General features: G+C 38.6%; 1 protein-coding gene across 1 annotated transcript in view; it reads right to left on the bottom strand.

Annotated features, from left to right (window-relative positions):
* The window catches only part of mtss1lb (MTSS I-BAR domain containing 2b), an 87,485-nt gene that overhangs the window by 15,539 nt on the left and 54,769 nt on the right, over nt 1–17,177 (bottom strand). Inside the window, exons 4-9 of the mRNA XM_037691262.1 lie at nt 8,073–8,157; nt 7,309–7,400; nt 6,257–6,331; nt 1,976–2,133; nt 257–364; nt 72–169 (exon numbers count right to left, since the gene is read on the bottom strand). Of these exons, the coding sequence (XP_037547190.1) occupies nt 72–169; nt 257–364; nt 1,976–2,133; nt 6,257–6,331; nt 7,309–7,400; nt 8,073–8,157 (616 nt within the window). The remainder of the gene's footprint in view (nt 1–71; nt 170–256; nt 365–1,975; nt 2,134–6,256; nt 6,332–7,308; nt 7,401–8,072; nt 8,158–17,177) is intronic.

Here is a 17,177-nt window from a genome sequence, read left to right as displayed (position 1 = left end):
CTGGTGTGGGTGTTGTGGGGGGTGCGGTGGGGTGCGGGTGAGGGGCGCTGCTCCGGCCCACAGTGTTGTACCTGCACATGCTGCTCTTTCGTGAACCAGAGCTACTTGGGGATGAAGGAGGGGTCTGATAAGACCAGCTGTAATCTGACCCCTTCAGGTCTTTAATCACCTGAGAGAAACACAGACATGGTTTATTAATCTTCTGTAACCTTTGAGGTGTTTTGAAGGTTGTGTGGGGGGGATGAGTGTTCCTCACCTGTTCACTGGCAGGGGGCAGTTTGTGAGGATCTGTTGTCAGCACAGTGAGGTCATCGATGATGGCCTGCAGGTGGGTGATCTCACCCAGCATGGCGATCTCTCCATTCTGACAAACAGGACGTAAACAAGAAGTTTCATGTTAAGTCACGGATGCTTTAGTCAGAGACTAAATCTCACAACAAAATAATAATAATAATAATAATAATAATAATAATAATAATAATAATAACAATAAAGCATGTTTGAATATTGGCATTTCCAGAAATAATGTCATAACAGAAGCTGGTATCATTTATTGGTATACAGACTTTGTGCGCTACACTATGATGAGAATAGGTCAAGACACCTTAGCTTGTGTCTTTGCAGTATTTATTACAAGTATGGAGGGTATGAAAAATAAACTAGAAGCTACATGTTTCTCCGTACCTACTTTTGATTGTTTTAATCCATCCATCCATGAGAAGGCAGAACTTGAGCCTATCACAGTAGTCAAACTAATAGAACAATTGTATATGTATAGGACCTTTTCATTCCCTAAACATCCAAAGTTGATCTGATTGTAGCTTCACTTTATATTTTATTTTGTTGCATACCTAAATTACAGAAAGTTGAAAATGTTAGCAAAGTTAACACAGAATATCTCTTTCTTTCTCTCTTCCTCTCTCGTGTATGTGGATCCGTACCCTGAAGCCCCACAATAAGTGAAAAACTACGAAGTAGAAATATTAGTACAAGTAGTAAGTAGTAGTTTATTTTAGTATTTATATTTTAAGGTGTTTTAAACCCGTCCCACAATCTTGCAATATTCTAAACAATGTTTCTAAACTCTAAACGCTCTAAAAGAGCACAGAATGTCATGATTTCAGCTCCCTGCCTCCTCTGCTCTCAGCCACCTGCAAGCGCTCTTGGCCACGCCCACATCTCTGCTCTGCACGGTGAACAGCTGATCAGCTGCAGCAGGAAGTTAATCCTGCAGTAAGGGATGCACAAATGTGCAGCAGGTGCTAAATAATTTAAAATAATTTATTTTAAATAAAAATTTCATGCCGATAGTGCGGCTCATCCATCCATCAGCCAGTTGTGTGTTGTGTCCAATCTTATTTTGAAAACCCACGATGTAGCGAGTCCGTGAAAACCGAACTACAAAGTAGCGAGGGACTGCTGTATTTGTTTACTTGAGGTTTCATGAGTCAAACTGTTTATCAAAAATGATTTTCTTGGCAGTGATGCAAAAAAAGTTCAGATTACAGTGATTGATAACAGAAAGCAGCATGTTTTGTCCTTGGTCTGCTCTTGAATTACTTATTTTTCATGAACCGCGAAGTAGTGAGTGCCTACTGTATATATAGCTATTTCTGTATATATATATATATATATATATTCACACACACACAGTTTGCATAGTGTACTGTAACTGTTCCATTGAAAAACAGGATTTTGTCTGATTCCTCCTAAATGCAAAGATTTAGTTTGGCCCACGATGGAGTAGATTTCCCATATTTTGGTCACAGTTAACATAAGTTGGTAAGAAAAGCTGAATTTCATGTCTGTTACTGTTAATGGTGTTTCTCATTACCTTTACAAAATTTTAATGTACGATCACACAAAACAAATGTTCTTTGATATCTGTTTTAATTGCGATTAACACATCCATCTCACTGAAACTGTTTGAATAGAAGCTTTTTGACGGAGCACATTGCCTGTGTTTTCATCTCACCACAACAGGCTGAAGGAAGCCAATGAAGGTGCAAAAGCGTCCCCTCTCCTCCACCAGGGCGCGGCGCACCGCCTGCTTCTCCATCTCCTCCATCAACAGGCACATGTCGGTCACATCCTGCATGGCACTGTCGAGCTGGGGCTGCAGGTCCCCTCGCCCTGGAGACCCAAGGGCATAAGGGAAAGGTTTCAGAAAGGAGACAGCATTGGTTAAGACAAGCAAAGGTTTTCACCAGAGGCAAGTGAGCAATTGAGAAGTAAAATGAGGAAAAGATGTGCATAAAGGAGCAGGGATTTACACAAGTGAATGGCATTAAACCCAAAGCTGTTGCTTCTCTGTGCTCTAAGGCTAACGTTTACATACATGCTACTATTATGAAGGTAATATTAATTGTCGCCATATCATTCCCCTTTATTGCTTCACCATTACTTAAGAAAATAATAAGTTCTGATTTCACAGCTCTGACAAAAGGAGTGAAACCTGTACACAGGAATGTGTATAAAATCTGAATGTTATCTGCAAGCTACATGGGGAAAAATGTGAAATGCAATCAATAGAAAGCAGACATGAAATAAATCTTTGTAGTGTTGCAGCATGCAAGAAAAATCAGCCAAGCTGTCGGTTCTATACGAGACAGAATGAAAGAGGGCAGAGAGGAGTGGTAGCATGACAGCAGACAGCCTGCAGTGACACTACAAAGCTAATAACAGAAACTGAAAAAAGTCATGCAGGAGTCAAGGAGGAAGTTAAGTTACATCATGCATCAGCACAAGTGAAACTAAAGTTCCTGTAAAGGCTGATCTCTGATCTGTCATCAGGAGATACGACCTTTGATGAAGCACAAAGGCTTTTGTGTTGCAGTGATGTTTTTCAAAAATAAAGAACTCATCATAAAACTGGTATTTTTTGCTAAGGTGACAGTACGGACGTCAGTGAAAGAAGAACAACTCCAGTGAACAACAATGTATAACATATAATACAGTGGTTACATTTGTTTAACAAATGAGCCCAAACACAGAAGCTGTTTGCCATCTGCTAATCGTCTGCTGCAACGGAGAGCGAAAGAGCAAGTGTGCTTAATTGTCTGTTAGCAAAATATCTCAAACAACTGAAAATATTTTGATTCAATTCAATTTATTTATATAGCGCCAAATCACAACAACGTTGTCTCAGTTAAGGCAAGACAGAAAAAAACGTTTAAAACCAACTCTGTGACCTCCTGATGGAAGTCATGAAACAAATAAAGTTTTGCAGTCAGACCTTTTTTTGATATTGTAAACAAATTACAAGACACACTGAAGAATTTTCATCTATTCACTGACGCAAACAGGACATGTAAAAAATGGATCCATAGGTATAGTCAAAGATATATATATATTTTTAGTAACATTTATTTAACAGGCAAATCCAGTTGGGATCACAGATCTCTTTTGCAAGGGAGGCCTAGGCCTGAAGAAAGCCTAAACATGCATGTTTTTGGTCTGTGGAAGAGAAAACCCACGCCACATGAAAACTTTACACAGAAAGGCCCCAGGTCCAAACCGGGGATTGAACCCAGGACCTTCTTGCTGTGAGGCAACAGTGCTAACCACTGAGTCTTTGACAAATTAGTTAATAAAAAGTCAAGCAAAGTGTGACTTTTGGATGTCAACAGAATTAAAATATATATAATACGGTAAATTTATATTCTTTATATATTGTATTTTTTTGTTGTTGCTATTTTTGTGTATAACTGGGACCTTGGGTACACAATTTCTTTCACCTCATGTACCACATGTGATGCAAATGAAAATAAAGAAACTTGAGCCTTGAAGTTGTATCTGAAATTGAACAGTGTTGCCTAGAAAATATATTTTCTATATTTGAACACATCTGAAGACACAGATGAGAAGAATTAAAATGAAATCTGGGTTGTTAGGCCGCATATGTTTTCTGGCAAACAGGGTCAAATAATTTCCAGCAACATTGAGACATGTTGTTTATTAGGTAAACACAATCCAGCTTAAATGCTTCTTTTTTTGTTGTTGCCAGTACTTGACTATGGCAATGTTCTCTAAGTGTGTTTCAAACAGTTGTCTACAGTCTTTGAATCCAGCGTACCTTTGTGCATTAAGCTTTATCGCTGGTGGTTGCTATCATACTCATCACTGTGATCTCCATCTTAAAACCAGCGTGTCTTCCCTGTATAGCATGGATATACATACATATAGTATATGTATATGCACATTGGATGACTTTGGTGTACAAGTCTCTTACTGGCCTGCTTCTGCATTATTTATGTACTTTTATTTGAAGAATGGACAGTAGTTATGCCTTACGCTCTAAGGACTGTCAGCATCTTTATATTCCTCGTGTGTGAACTGAAAAGGGTAAGAAAGCTTTTAGCTTTTCTGCCCCCTCAGCTTGCAAGCTGAATTAAAACTGTCAGAACTTGTTACTTTGAGTGCTGTTTGGAAACTTTTAAAATAACGGCAATCTTGTCAACAGTGCCTGTGTTTCAGATCTTAAATTGCCATTGTTTTAAATTATTTTTATTATAAAAAATGCCCTTTACTGTTATATTGCATGTTTTTATATAAATTTCTAAGTCCTATTCTGTTTCTTGGTACTTGTCTTGTTTTTATGACGTGCGCCGCTGCCTTTTCTGGGCCAGGTCACCTTGGTGAAAGAGGTCTTAATCTCAATGTTTTTTTTTATTTTATCTGGTTAAATAAATGTTTAATAAAAATATAAATCTTGAGCAGAATGTGATGATAAATGTGTATAATAAATAATTTGCTGCATTCCAGAACAATTTATCCACTAAAAGTTGGGTCCAGTAATAAACCTTAAAGCAACAGATTGTTTTCCTTATATATATCTTCAACATGTAGCCCAACGTCTCCTAACAAATTATGTGAGTAGGAAGTAGGGACAAGGGGAGCAGAGCAATCGACCACTACTTACCCTGCATCTCTGTTAAAGGCAGACAAATGCCACGGGGGAGGAGAAACAAAGAGACGGTGGCAGGCGAGAGCAGGAGACAGCAAAAACAGTAGGCAAACAGGAGAAAACAAAAAGACAAGGGAGACAGAGAAGAAGAGGGTGAGCATAAAACAGCAGAACACATTGTTAAGGTTAGTACAAGGAAGCCATCACAAGACAGCCACAGTGCTGGAGGTAAGGGCAAAATAACAGAAGCAGCCAAAAAAAAGCCAACCGAGAAATAGCAACATCACGAAGCTCCACACGTGACAGGGCGGAATCATCCATCCAGTGTGCGATGTGTAGGTCTGTTCATTCATTTGCGTTACGTTCCTCTCAGTCATCGCTAAAATTTATTTTCTGCATATGTCTTGTCATTGGGCCCCAGAAACCATATTATTACCAGCAAACTGGTTGGCCCACTATGTGAGTGTGCTGCTTGTGGGACAGAGTTTGTTGTGGCTCCTCGGACTGATGAAGTCCTTTGGATGAAACGTCTCAACAATAAAAGAAACCGTCCAGATGACCTGACTGAACATTGTTGGATTCATCCAGATCTAAAAACAAACACATGCAATGCAACAAATCACAGTAAACAAAGTAAATTTAATTCTAAAGATCTTGCATAAGACTTTATTTTCCTTGATATTCTGTTTAGACATTTTAAAAGTTTCCAACTGTGACTGTTACAATATTTAAGATATATCTAAAAAAGTTAAATCTGGTCCTCTGGACATTCAACAAAACAAAACAAAGCAAAACAACAAAAAAAGAATTTAAGATATATCTCGCTCCATCACATCAAATCGTGTGTACAGCATTTTTAGAACATGTGCAGGCCTAATACATATTTGATGTGAATATTCATACACTTTTATTTTCAAACATCTGCCCGGCAGCTGACTGGAAGCTGTTCTTGATTCAAGCTGCTTTAATTGGCTGCTCCAAAGATTCAGAACGAGTAAAAAGAGAGCTGCAATATTTCTGGCTGCCACTTGATGGCGATGTAACCTCACTGTTCGTTTTATCCATCACTCTGTGCCTGAGCTCTGGTTGTTGGTTGTGTTTTTTATTAGATCCTAATCTAATTATAAACATGATCCAGGTCTGACTTTTTAATTGATCACCACATTCAAATCTCCTTCAACCTCAGATCATTGGTGCATAACAAAAAAAAAACACACAAATGAACAAAGTTTACAAATGTATCTGTAGCTCCAAATCAAAAGTATCCCCACCCCCCAAACACACACACACAAAGCAGATTTGACTTAAATGTCTAAAAAGGGTCTTGAGTATCAAACAGCTGACTGTTACCTTTACGAGCTTTCTTCTGCAGTTTCATGGTGTCAGATGACTTCTTCTTGATCTCATGGCGTGACCTCTTGTACTCTTGAAACAAGATAAACAGAGACGTTTTCAAAGAATAAAGGAAGGTCTCTGGGTGAAATCACATTTCCCTGCTAAACCGGGGGGTCACCGATGTGAACTTTACACTATCTGGAAGGACAACGCTAGAAGTTATTGTGGGTCTCAGATCAATACATCTTGTCAGTTGTATACTCTTCTAACTTATCTGAAATATGTATGATGTTTTCTAGGTTGTCCTAAAATTAAAATTGTTGTCATCACTCTTTGTTGAAAGCAGGTCTCTCTTGTAAATGAGTCCTCGAGGCTCAATGGGATTAACCTGTCTAAATAAAGGTTGAATTAAAAAAAAGTGTTGTTTGACTTTTTACAGGTTTGATGCTATTTATTTGAAACCTGATAAATTAAGTGAAATATGTCAACACAAAGCATTTCCCTTTAATTCAGGACCCACTCAGGGTGTTTGTGCACATGTCTGAAATGCAGTCGTGTCACATTCAATAGCAAAAATTTTGTGAGCCGTCTCAAATAAGGCAGTGTTAATGTGATATGGCATGCACCCCCAGTAAAATTACCAAGGCCAGTCCTGATTCAAATTGGAAAAACCATGCCATACATGATACTCTGCCATCATGTGTACTCCAACCAGGACTCCAATACCCTGCCTCCACCATGACAAACCATCATGACGTTGCTTAAAAAGTTTGTGCAGACTCAAGACCATCATGGACCTTTTATGCTCTCCTACCTATAACGTTGAGCCATCTGCTTTCTTATACCTTTCTTAAAATCTTCAACAAGACCCTGCAGAGACCATCAACAATCTGGCTATGTTGTGTCTTTTTTACATCATAGTGCTGTTGATGTCCAGGTATCACCTGACAAGGCTGCTCGGATCTATTACCAGCAAGAAAACTCCTTCAACTGGGAGGTTGCGTGACTGCATTATTGTACCATTATAGTTCCATGAATTAGCCCGCTGACCAGTGATGCTTGTGTACCTTTGGCATGATCCTTATCCAGCTGGTTGGCTGTCTTTTTCCAGTCTTCGATCTTGTCCTGGAGAGGAGTGATCAGACTCTCCATCAAAGCACTGCAGAGAGACAAAGAGAGAAGGAGATACTTCCGTTACGCTCATCCAATACTTTGTCTTTAACAAATACAGAGAGAAAGTATACACTGAAATATTTCCAGTCCTAATGGAAATGAACCCACTTAGATACAGTATGTTGCAGAAATGAGCTCAACCTGTTTTGTTTTCCACAATCTGCTCCCATTCATCATCACTCTCTTCTCTTACCACACATAGATACACATTTTAATACATTCAGTGCACAGGATTACTGCACCATGTGCACACCAACATTTTCAGAGTGATTTGGTCTGTACAAACACAGCATAACCACAACTAGACATAATCATCATCAACAAAACGGTGTTTCTGTTGTGGAAAAGCCATTAGGGAGTATGGAGAACGAAGACAGAGGAAGATGATGGTTAAAAACAGACTCCTGGTGAGGTTTCCTGAGTGGTCTTCACTGCATACCAGCAGCTGTATTCAGTTACAATCATTTAAATATAAACTGGGTGAGGAATGTAACTAATGGGATCCATTCAGCAGACAACAGCACTTTGTCTTAACATAGCCCTGCAACAATGTCAACTATAGATGAACATAGATAGCTTTTGACTTTATAACACACCTGAAGAACACAGAAAGAAAAGACTGAGAGAAGAGCAAGAAGGAGGAATGACTCAGTCTTACTTAGTGAACTGTCGGAGTTTGGCCTCGATGCTGCGATGTCTCATACACATCCTGGTAAGAGCTGAACCAATATCTCTGGTTGCCCCTGGAAAGAAAACACAGTGAGGATCAGACACACACACACTCATAAACGCTCACTGCTCATTTCCCACAAGGTATTTTTTGTTCCATGGAAGTGACTTCATGAAGCTGTTAGCGTGCTGTGTGAGGCTAGTAAAAACGTGGTAGCTTTCAAACAGACGAGGAACTACACATCTTGTGTTTTTGTTTGCTCTCTGCCAGTATTTACACAAGAAAGTGATCTGCCTCTTGGAGGGACTACAGTGACTCCCAAATAAAGCAGTGTCTCGTGAGTGAGCGTTTGCACCCAGAGACCCAGTTTCTTGTGCAGCTAACCTGCTGCTGTAAACACCCGTCTATTTTAAGACAATAGGCCCACGTGGAAAAAGCTGACCTGAAAGTTTACATCAGTTTAATTGATGGTAGATAGCTCTGACTTCCAAACAAGGTGCTCCAAGCTGCTGCTGCTGCCACTATAAAGGTGGACAGTTGGCATGAAAATGGTGACTGCAGCTACGTTTTAAAGCCGTAAAGACTTACGAGCAGCTGAAAGGCCAAAACTCTACACAGAGCCAGGAAAATACTGTAACTGAAACAAACAGAGGGGAAAAAATGTAATAAACAACAGCTAAATTAGATTTTCTTATTTCTTCAACTTTCGCTTTCCCTCTCCAGCAAGGAAGGTGAAGGGAAGATGGATATTATTTCAAAATATTTTGTGCTGGATTCTTATTTTATTCATACTGAATAATAATAATAATAATAATAATAATAACTATTACAACAGGGCAGCATGGTGGCGCAGTTGTTAGAGCTGCCGCCTCACGGTGAGCAGGTCGCCGCGGTTCAAATCCCAGTCAGGGGCCTTCCTACAGTTTGTGTGTTCTCTCTATGCATGCGTAGGTTTTCTCCATGTACTCCAGTTTCCTCCCACAGACCAAAAACATGCATGTTAGACTGATTGGTAACTCTAAATTGTCCTTAGGTGTGAGTGAGAGAGTGAATGGTTGTTTGTCTCTATGTGTCCCTGTGATGGACTGGAGACCTGTCCAGTGTCCCCTGTCTCTCACACAGTGACTGCTGGACATGGGTACCAGTGACCCCCATGACCTAAAAAGGATGAAGTGGGTAAAATAATGGCTGGACAACAACAACAACAACAACAACAACAACAACAACAATAATATAATAATAATAATAATAATAATAATAATAATAATAATAATAATAATAATAATGATGATGATGATAATAACAACAACAATAATAATGATCATATTATAATAACAACAACAACAACAACAACAACAATAATAATGATGATGATAATAACAACAACAACAATAATAACAATGACGATAATGATGATGTAAATCATGACAGTAGGCTTTTTATTTTCCTACCTGGTAAATGAATAATTATACACAGTCATGACCAATTGTCGATTCCTTAAAAGTTTCTAATTAGCTGACTAAATTGGTTAGCTGATTATCAGTCTATCTTTATGTACAGCTGCTGCTGACATAGTCCTACAGAACCTCCTGACCAATACAAGGCAAGGTCAGTGAACAAGGTCAGACTGATTCTGGCAGATCCTGATCACCCACTCCATGGTGAGTTCAGGTTACTTCCATCTGGACGCAGGTATCTGCTGCCAAGATGTAGGACGAACAGACTGAAAAACTCATTCATCCCTGTAGCGATCAGGCTTCTTAATGAACAATGATGATTTCTGTTATTTTAATGTCTCAATGTTTTGTCTAGTACAGATGTTTTGTGTGACTACTGACTGTGAAACTAATTGCCCCTCGGGAATAATAAAGATTCTTGAATTTGAACTTGATGCAAGATGACTGCCAAAACTAAATGATGGTTGCAGACAAAAAAATGACCACAACCCAGTCAGTTTTTTTAGACACTAAACTAAAATTTGATGTAGAAGTAGCTGAGAGTCATTCCTAATACAAACTTTGAATGTAAAAAGATAGCACTTTTTTTTTCTTTTTTATGAACTTGGCATTCAACGCAGTGGACAAAATGTAATTATGTCAAAGAATGCTATTTTTTTTTAAATTGACAAATTTATCAACAGATGCTTTCACTTCATGTACAGTTTTACCGTTTACATAAGAATAAGAATAAGATGTGTGATGAACCTTAGCTGCACTCAAGCATGGTAAAAGTAAATGTTTAAGCTGAGTTAACCTTTTTTATTCAAACTACAGCTGCAGATTGTCTCAGACAAAAAAAATAAAACATTTTAAAAACTTGACGTAAGCTGTGGTTTCAATAAACAAAGCAGAAGAATAATAAAAATACTATATAAAAACACAACATTAAGGTTATAAAAATTAATTAAATAACCATAATAGAAGGGTTTGGCTCTGCCAGTTATGGTTGGATTCTGTACTTTCTGCTTTCACTAATGAATGCACACATTTTGATGCTGTGTTTGACTGCAATGCATACACACACACACACACACACACACTTTTGCAACAGTTATTGGTAAATTAGTTTAAAAAAAAAAAAGGTTTAATTGATCAGAAATAAACTGAATAGTGCCAGTTCCGATGCTAATGATTTAAATTAGTTATTTACACGTGTATTTATATTTGTTTACTGTGTATTTTTGTATTAGGGGAGTGGTGGCGCAGAGGTTAGAGAAGGTGGGCCTGTGATCGAGAGGTCGATAGTACGACTCCCCATACCAGAAACATCAAAATGTGGGTGGGAAAGTTGAAACACTCTCACCAGACTCCACCCTCATTTGCCCCACTCTGGGCCCTTGAGCAAGGCCCTTAACCCCCACCATCTGCTCCCCCGGGTGCCCTAGATAGCAGCTCTCTGCTCCACACAGAGGGCTGTAGTAGCTCGGTGGTCTGTGGTTGTGTCAGGAAGGACATCCGGTGTAAAAACAATTGCCAAATCTTCGTGCGAGTTAATTCTCTGTGGCGACCCCTGAAGAAGGGGCAGCCGGAAAAAATAAATAAATTACACTTGTAGCGTGGAATAACATTTGGTTATGTGTAATTTAGGAATTCCTTTGTAAATGTAGTTGTTTTCTTTAAGATATAAGGGTTTTCTCATCTAATTTGAACCAGAGTCACCCGCCTGGCCCAATAACTGTTAAACGCCTTGCTCAAAAGCACCCCAAAAATCATCTGTATTGCTCATTAAGGTCCTCACAAGCTGGTCTGCAGATTTAAATGAGCAGCCTTTTAATTAAAGCAACCACAGGATGTATTCTCAGTGAAGCTACCATATAACCAACCAACCACAGACACACACACACACACGTAGCAGTTAAACTGTGTCTCGCTCACATCCAGAAAGAAGCCTTCCATTCACATTTAACAAATTCTTCCCTCCTTCCTCCTCTTCCACCCGGCAACCATTCCTTAAACCAAACTACCCTCCCCTGAAAACTCCCTCATACACACAAACATACTTAGAATACACAAGTATTCACCCTGCATGCCAATCAGCTGCACAGCTCAGGCAGCATTCTGATCCGTGTTCACTCAGAATTTGATCTGTTCTGATTCCAGATCAGTAGGGAGACCTGGATGCTGACATGACGAGTGAGTGAGTGTGTGATATTTTGTATCAAAAGAAAAGGGTGATGTGGGAAAGAAATGGGAGAGGAAGAGTTGAAGTGGAGATAAGAAAGCATGAGGACGAGAGGCGTCGTCTTGCACATTTTAATGAGCTCACTGCTGGGGTGAGAGCCATGGGACTGGAGTTCCAGCCAACTGTGTGTGTGTATGTGTGTATTTGATCTCTACATTTATGATGCTTCTCTTCCTGTTTGCCTATTATTACCAGACTTCTCAGACTCCAGACGAGATAAACAACTAGCTGAGAACACACTATCCTCATAGGTTGCTATTGTTATGGGGCCATGCTCATTTTCAACATTTTTTTTTAGTTGAAAAGGAACAATGAAGGTTTAAAGCATGCTTATATAATGCTATGTAATTCATGTGCCAATTTAGTTGCAATGTAGTTATCATGTTATTTCAAAATTAAAGTAGATTTATCATAATTATTAGACAGAACAGAAACAAATGAGCAGTTCTGTAAAAGCACTGTTCAGCTACTTTGTTTCAATGTCATTTCCTCTGACAACAATTACAAGACGTGATGGCACTGAGGGTGCTCAGTGATGGACAATTCAAGTCAATGTCTGTCCCTTTCCCCTACATTTATGCCTTAATGTGCACAATCCTGTCGAATCCTGTCGAATAGGTCAGGGCAGGGAAAAAGTTCTCCATTTAGCCATTCTTTTGTCGTGTACGCAGAATGTTGGGTTACATTGATGTACTAAAACATGCATGGTCATCAGTGTAAAGATTAATTTAAATTCTCTGCTTAGCTTTTCTGCATCATCTATGCCATCACAGAAGTAGGGAAGAGCTTTGCCAAAATCATTTAAGCCTGTTCCTTCACAGAGCCTGGCTTTACACTTGGTGCTGACAACAGTCTGGACGCTCCTTTTCTTTTTGGTCCAGAACACACAGCATCCATTTCAAGCCTAAATATATCTATCAGTCTGTCTATCCATCTATTGTCTTTTATTTATCCATACTCGGGTTGTTCAGTAGAACTTAGACACCCTCACTCCAAAACAACCTCAGCTGCCACCTGTCAATGCAGAGGAGCAGTGGCTCTCCTCCGAGCTCCTCCTTGATGACAGAGCAACTCACTCCATCACTAAGGCTGAGCCTGACCACCCTATGAAGGAAGCTGACTTCAGCTGCACGTATCTGCTGTATTTCATTCTTACAGTCATGATCCACACCTCAGACAGAAACTGGGGTCATTTAGAGTCAATAACTCAATGCTTTTAATGTTTAATTCTGCTTTTACTGGGGCTATTTTAACGTTTTGTAACATCTGTTGGTTTGGCAATGCTACAGAGGCTCAGAAGAAATCCTTGAGAAGTATAGTAACCACAGCCAGCAAACTGTTAGGGACCACTCTGCCCAGTATGGAAAAAAAATAAACATGGACAGAGTTATGAAGAAGGCAAACAAGATTATATCAGACAATACGCATCCCCTACAATCCTTTTTTGAGTTGCTTCCTTCAGGGTGAACTGCCTTCTCTTTATTCTCAAGAAACAGGACATTTTCTTTCATACCACAAGCGATTAAATCATTAAACAGTAAAAAGCTATCATAAATTACTGAGCTCAAACTTCTTTGCCGTTAATGATGGATGTTAATGTCATGTTTGTATATGTATGTCCTTTATGTAAATGCCTGCTGACAATGCTGCAAACCAATTTCCCTACGGGGACAAATAAAGCTATCTATCTATATTGAATCATAGGTGAGGGTTGGAATGTACTGTAGATCAGTAAATGAAGATCTTTGCTTTAGCTAAGCTCCTTCTACACCTCAACAATCAGAGCAACACCCTCATCACTGTGGATGGGGTCATAATCTGCCAATCCTGGCCATCTGCCAATTTTGTCTTGCCATCATTCATGAATAAGACAGCCAGACACCCAAACCCCTCCACTTCCAACAAAGACTCACCTCCTACTTGGAGGAAGTACTCTACTTTTTTTTTTTTACATTTAATAACCAGGGCATCAGACTTAGAGAAGCCAACACTCATCCAGCTCACTGGTGATTAAATAGGAACTGCATCAGTGCACAATAAATGTTATGACTTAAAATTATCCATGCACTTTCTGAACATGCATGAAAATGTAAAATGTGAGTTCATTTAGTCAGTGTCTCCACTGTGTAATACAGTGATCCCTCACCTATTGCAGGGGTTACGTTCCAGAGACCCCCGCGGTAAGTGAAAGTCCATGAAGTAGGGACGTTCAATTTATTTTATTATTTATATCAGTGTTTCCCCTAGGTAACTTGCCACGGCGTGGCACTCATCTCATCCGTGATATATGTCGATGGGGGCATGGGGGGTGGGGCAGAGAGACGTCTGAGATTAGCGCTGCTTGTACCGATAGTTTTCGAGAGTAGGGGGGTGGGGGTTTCAGCATGAGGGAAGAGGCAGCGTGAGCGCTGCCTTTAGCATTTTAGCTAGCGCGCCTGTATCGCATACAGCTAGCTTAGTGCTACGTCAGTGCCGATGGGGGAGTGGGGCTGGGTGGACATGCAGTTTGGTTCGGTAGGAGGGACATCTGCTAGAAGAAAGGGGAAACACTGTACATATATATTTAAGGTTTTATAAACTCATCCCACTCTTTTATTAGCCTTTCTCACTCTCTTATAAACACAACATGTGCTCATAAACTCATTAACAATTGCGATAATGATGATGAGATGAATGTACAGTACTGTACAGCATGTACAGTAACATACATGCATAGTACACACAATATAAAAAACAGGGTTCATAAAAACAGGGTTTTAAAACACATGCAATACAGTGAAGCCACAAAACGTGATCCGCAATATAGTGAGGAACTATTGTATTCAGATAAATCAAATGAAATAAACACTGACTTGAGATAGGAACTGTAGGATTCGATGGGAAATAAATATGCAAAGTTCATAAGAAAGATTTGTATGCATACATATATATATATACATATATATATGAATGTGTGTGTGTGTGTGTGTGTGTGTGTGAGTTCATGCTGTAATTAAAAAGCGTAAATTAATGAATAAATGATCCCAGCAGCCTTTTACTGTCCTTATTCTAAACTTACTGGGGACAAAAATGATCCTGAATTTGGATTTGTTTGTTTTTTTGTGTCATCTTTAGAAATAAATATTACTTTCTAATTTTTCACAGACTTTTTGTCAGTGTAGGTTACTAAATTTCATTATAACAAATTTCCACGTGTTTTAAAGAAATCAAAACTATTATATCATCTAAAACCCCTGAATGATGCAGACAATCCTAACGTTGCCACTTGAAGGCTTGTCCCCATTCTTCTGTGAGTATTTTACATGTCAACACCTATAAAAGACACATTTTCCCTTTTGGGAAACATGACTTTATTCTCTTTCCTTCCTTTCTCTGTCACTCCTCCTTTCCTCCTTTGCAGCTTACTCCGGCTGCAATACATACTTTGAGAGAAACCCAGATAAACTATCAAAGAGAAGCCTTGTAATGCCACTTAGCCATTATTAGTGATTTTATATCTAATGGTTCTGGAAAAAATGTACTGTAAATTTATACAATGTGTAATAATGCATTATATACATGGCGATTTGTCTTAATTAGTCACCTTTGTGTTTAGCAAAGTTTAGCAACAATTTTATCCATCCAAAATAATATGCTACATGTGGGATCAGTGATACCACAACAGGATTACACATTTGTTCACACAAGGTACTTTGTGAACAAGAGACCATTCCACAAAGCGTTTCCAGAATTAGAGCAAACAGTAAACATTAACAATTATTATTATTAAAAAAGCTGAAATCTGTGTACACCATCGACTGACACAGCAAAGTGTGAGCCTTCCAAGTGAACGGCACAGTAACTGTTCATCTTCATCGCCTAGCAACTGACTTAACTGACAGATTTGTTACGGTTTCCATGACGGCACAGATCTCAGCCTGTTGCTAAGGTAGGATTCGATTCAGGATGTTTGTTGCTAAGGTCAAACTGTTGGCCGCTACGGAAACAAATGTCTGAGCTGCACTGCTGAGAGGAAGAGAAAGAGACTGAACAAACGAGAGGGAATATTACTACACACAGAATCAACCCTGAAAACTCCAAGAGGCTGACGGTGGTGGGAAAATAGAAGTGTTTTTCAACTATCCATTATCAAGACAATCACAGTTTCTTAAAGTCCACCAACCATTTAGCTTTCCTGTAGACAAAGTAAACAATAAAAAAAAAAGCCATACACTTTTACTTATTGCTGCATTAGACTTAAAAAAAAGTGTTTGTGTGGATTTAATCATGTTCAGCTCAGAAAAACGACTACTGTATTTTTCGGACTATAAGGCGCACTTAAAATCTTTTAATTTTCTCAAAAATCAACAGTGAGCCTTATAATCCAGTGCACCTTATGTATTAATTCTGGTTGTGCTTACTGACCTCAAACTGATTTTATGTAGTTATTGTGAAAGAGTTAAATAAAGTTTGACTTATTTGTCTGTTTGGTTTCACTTAATGCACCTTATAATCCGGTGCACCTTAAGTATGAAAACAGACCCGTTCATTAATATTGCGCCTTATAATCTGGTGCGCCTTATAGTCCGAAAAATACCGTTGATTTCTAGGAGTGCACAAAATCCAAAAGTGTTATTTAATATTGATGGCATCCTTTATGCTCCTTCTTTGCATGGCTTATCTCAAACCAAGGTTCATAATGTCAACTTCTCAGTAAGTTTTGTGTGCATGTAAATCAATGAAATGGCTAAATTAATAAATAAATAAAACATGCTTCAACCTAAACAATCACAGCCCTAAGAAATCAGAAAAAACAAGCTAAGCTAACATTTCAGCACACTCTTCCCAACAAAAACATTATGAAAAGGAAATAAATAAGTTGTTCAAAGATATTTGTGTGGAGACGGGTATTCCTCTAGATTAATTCAAAAAGCTTTGCTTGGACAGGCAAATGTTGTCAGAACTAAATATTAGCTTCAGTCAAAGCCAGTTCAATCAGGGCTGTAGCTTTTGGATTTTTGTTGTCGTTTTTTGTGGACATTTATATGAAATGGGTCATTTTCATGTTGCCCTGTCAACATTTTATCAATATGTAATGTGATTAGACACTTAGACACTATATGTGAAAAAAAAAATGGAATTTAGAATAAATAAACCTGGAAGAAACAGAAATGAATAAAAATAAGATTTAATAGAACCCTGTCATAGTGACAGTGAAGAGCTAAGTTTTAATGCTAGCAGCTAAATTCACTGTTTGATTATTTTAATTCAATTATCAAAATAACCAGAATGTCAAATTTAAACATCAATAAAATGTGAATAGCAAAAAACAGGATTTTGTTCAATGATTTACATGGTAAGAAAAAAAAAGTCATTGTACACTGAAGGGACATCCGAATTAGCTTAAAGTCTTAACTACCTGAATATTCAAAG

The sequence above is a fragment of the Nematolebias whitei genome, chromosome 2 (genome assembly GCF_014905685.2).
Source record: "Nematolebias whitei isolate Nwh7 chromosome 2, NemWhi1, whole genome shotgun sequence".
Classification (NCBI taxonomy): domain Eukaryota; kingdom Metazoa; phylum Chordata; class Actinopteri; order Cyprinodontiformes; family Rivulidae; genus Nematolebias; species Nematolebias whitei.
Note: the sequence above shows the minus strand (reverse complement) of the source record. Positions and strands in the feature narration are given on the sequence as shown.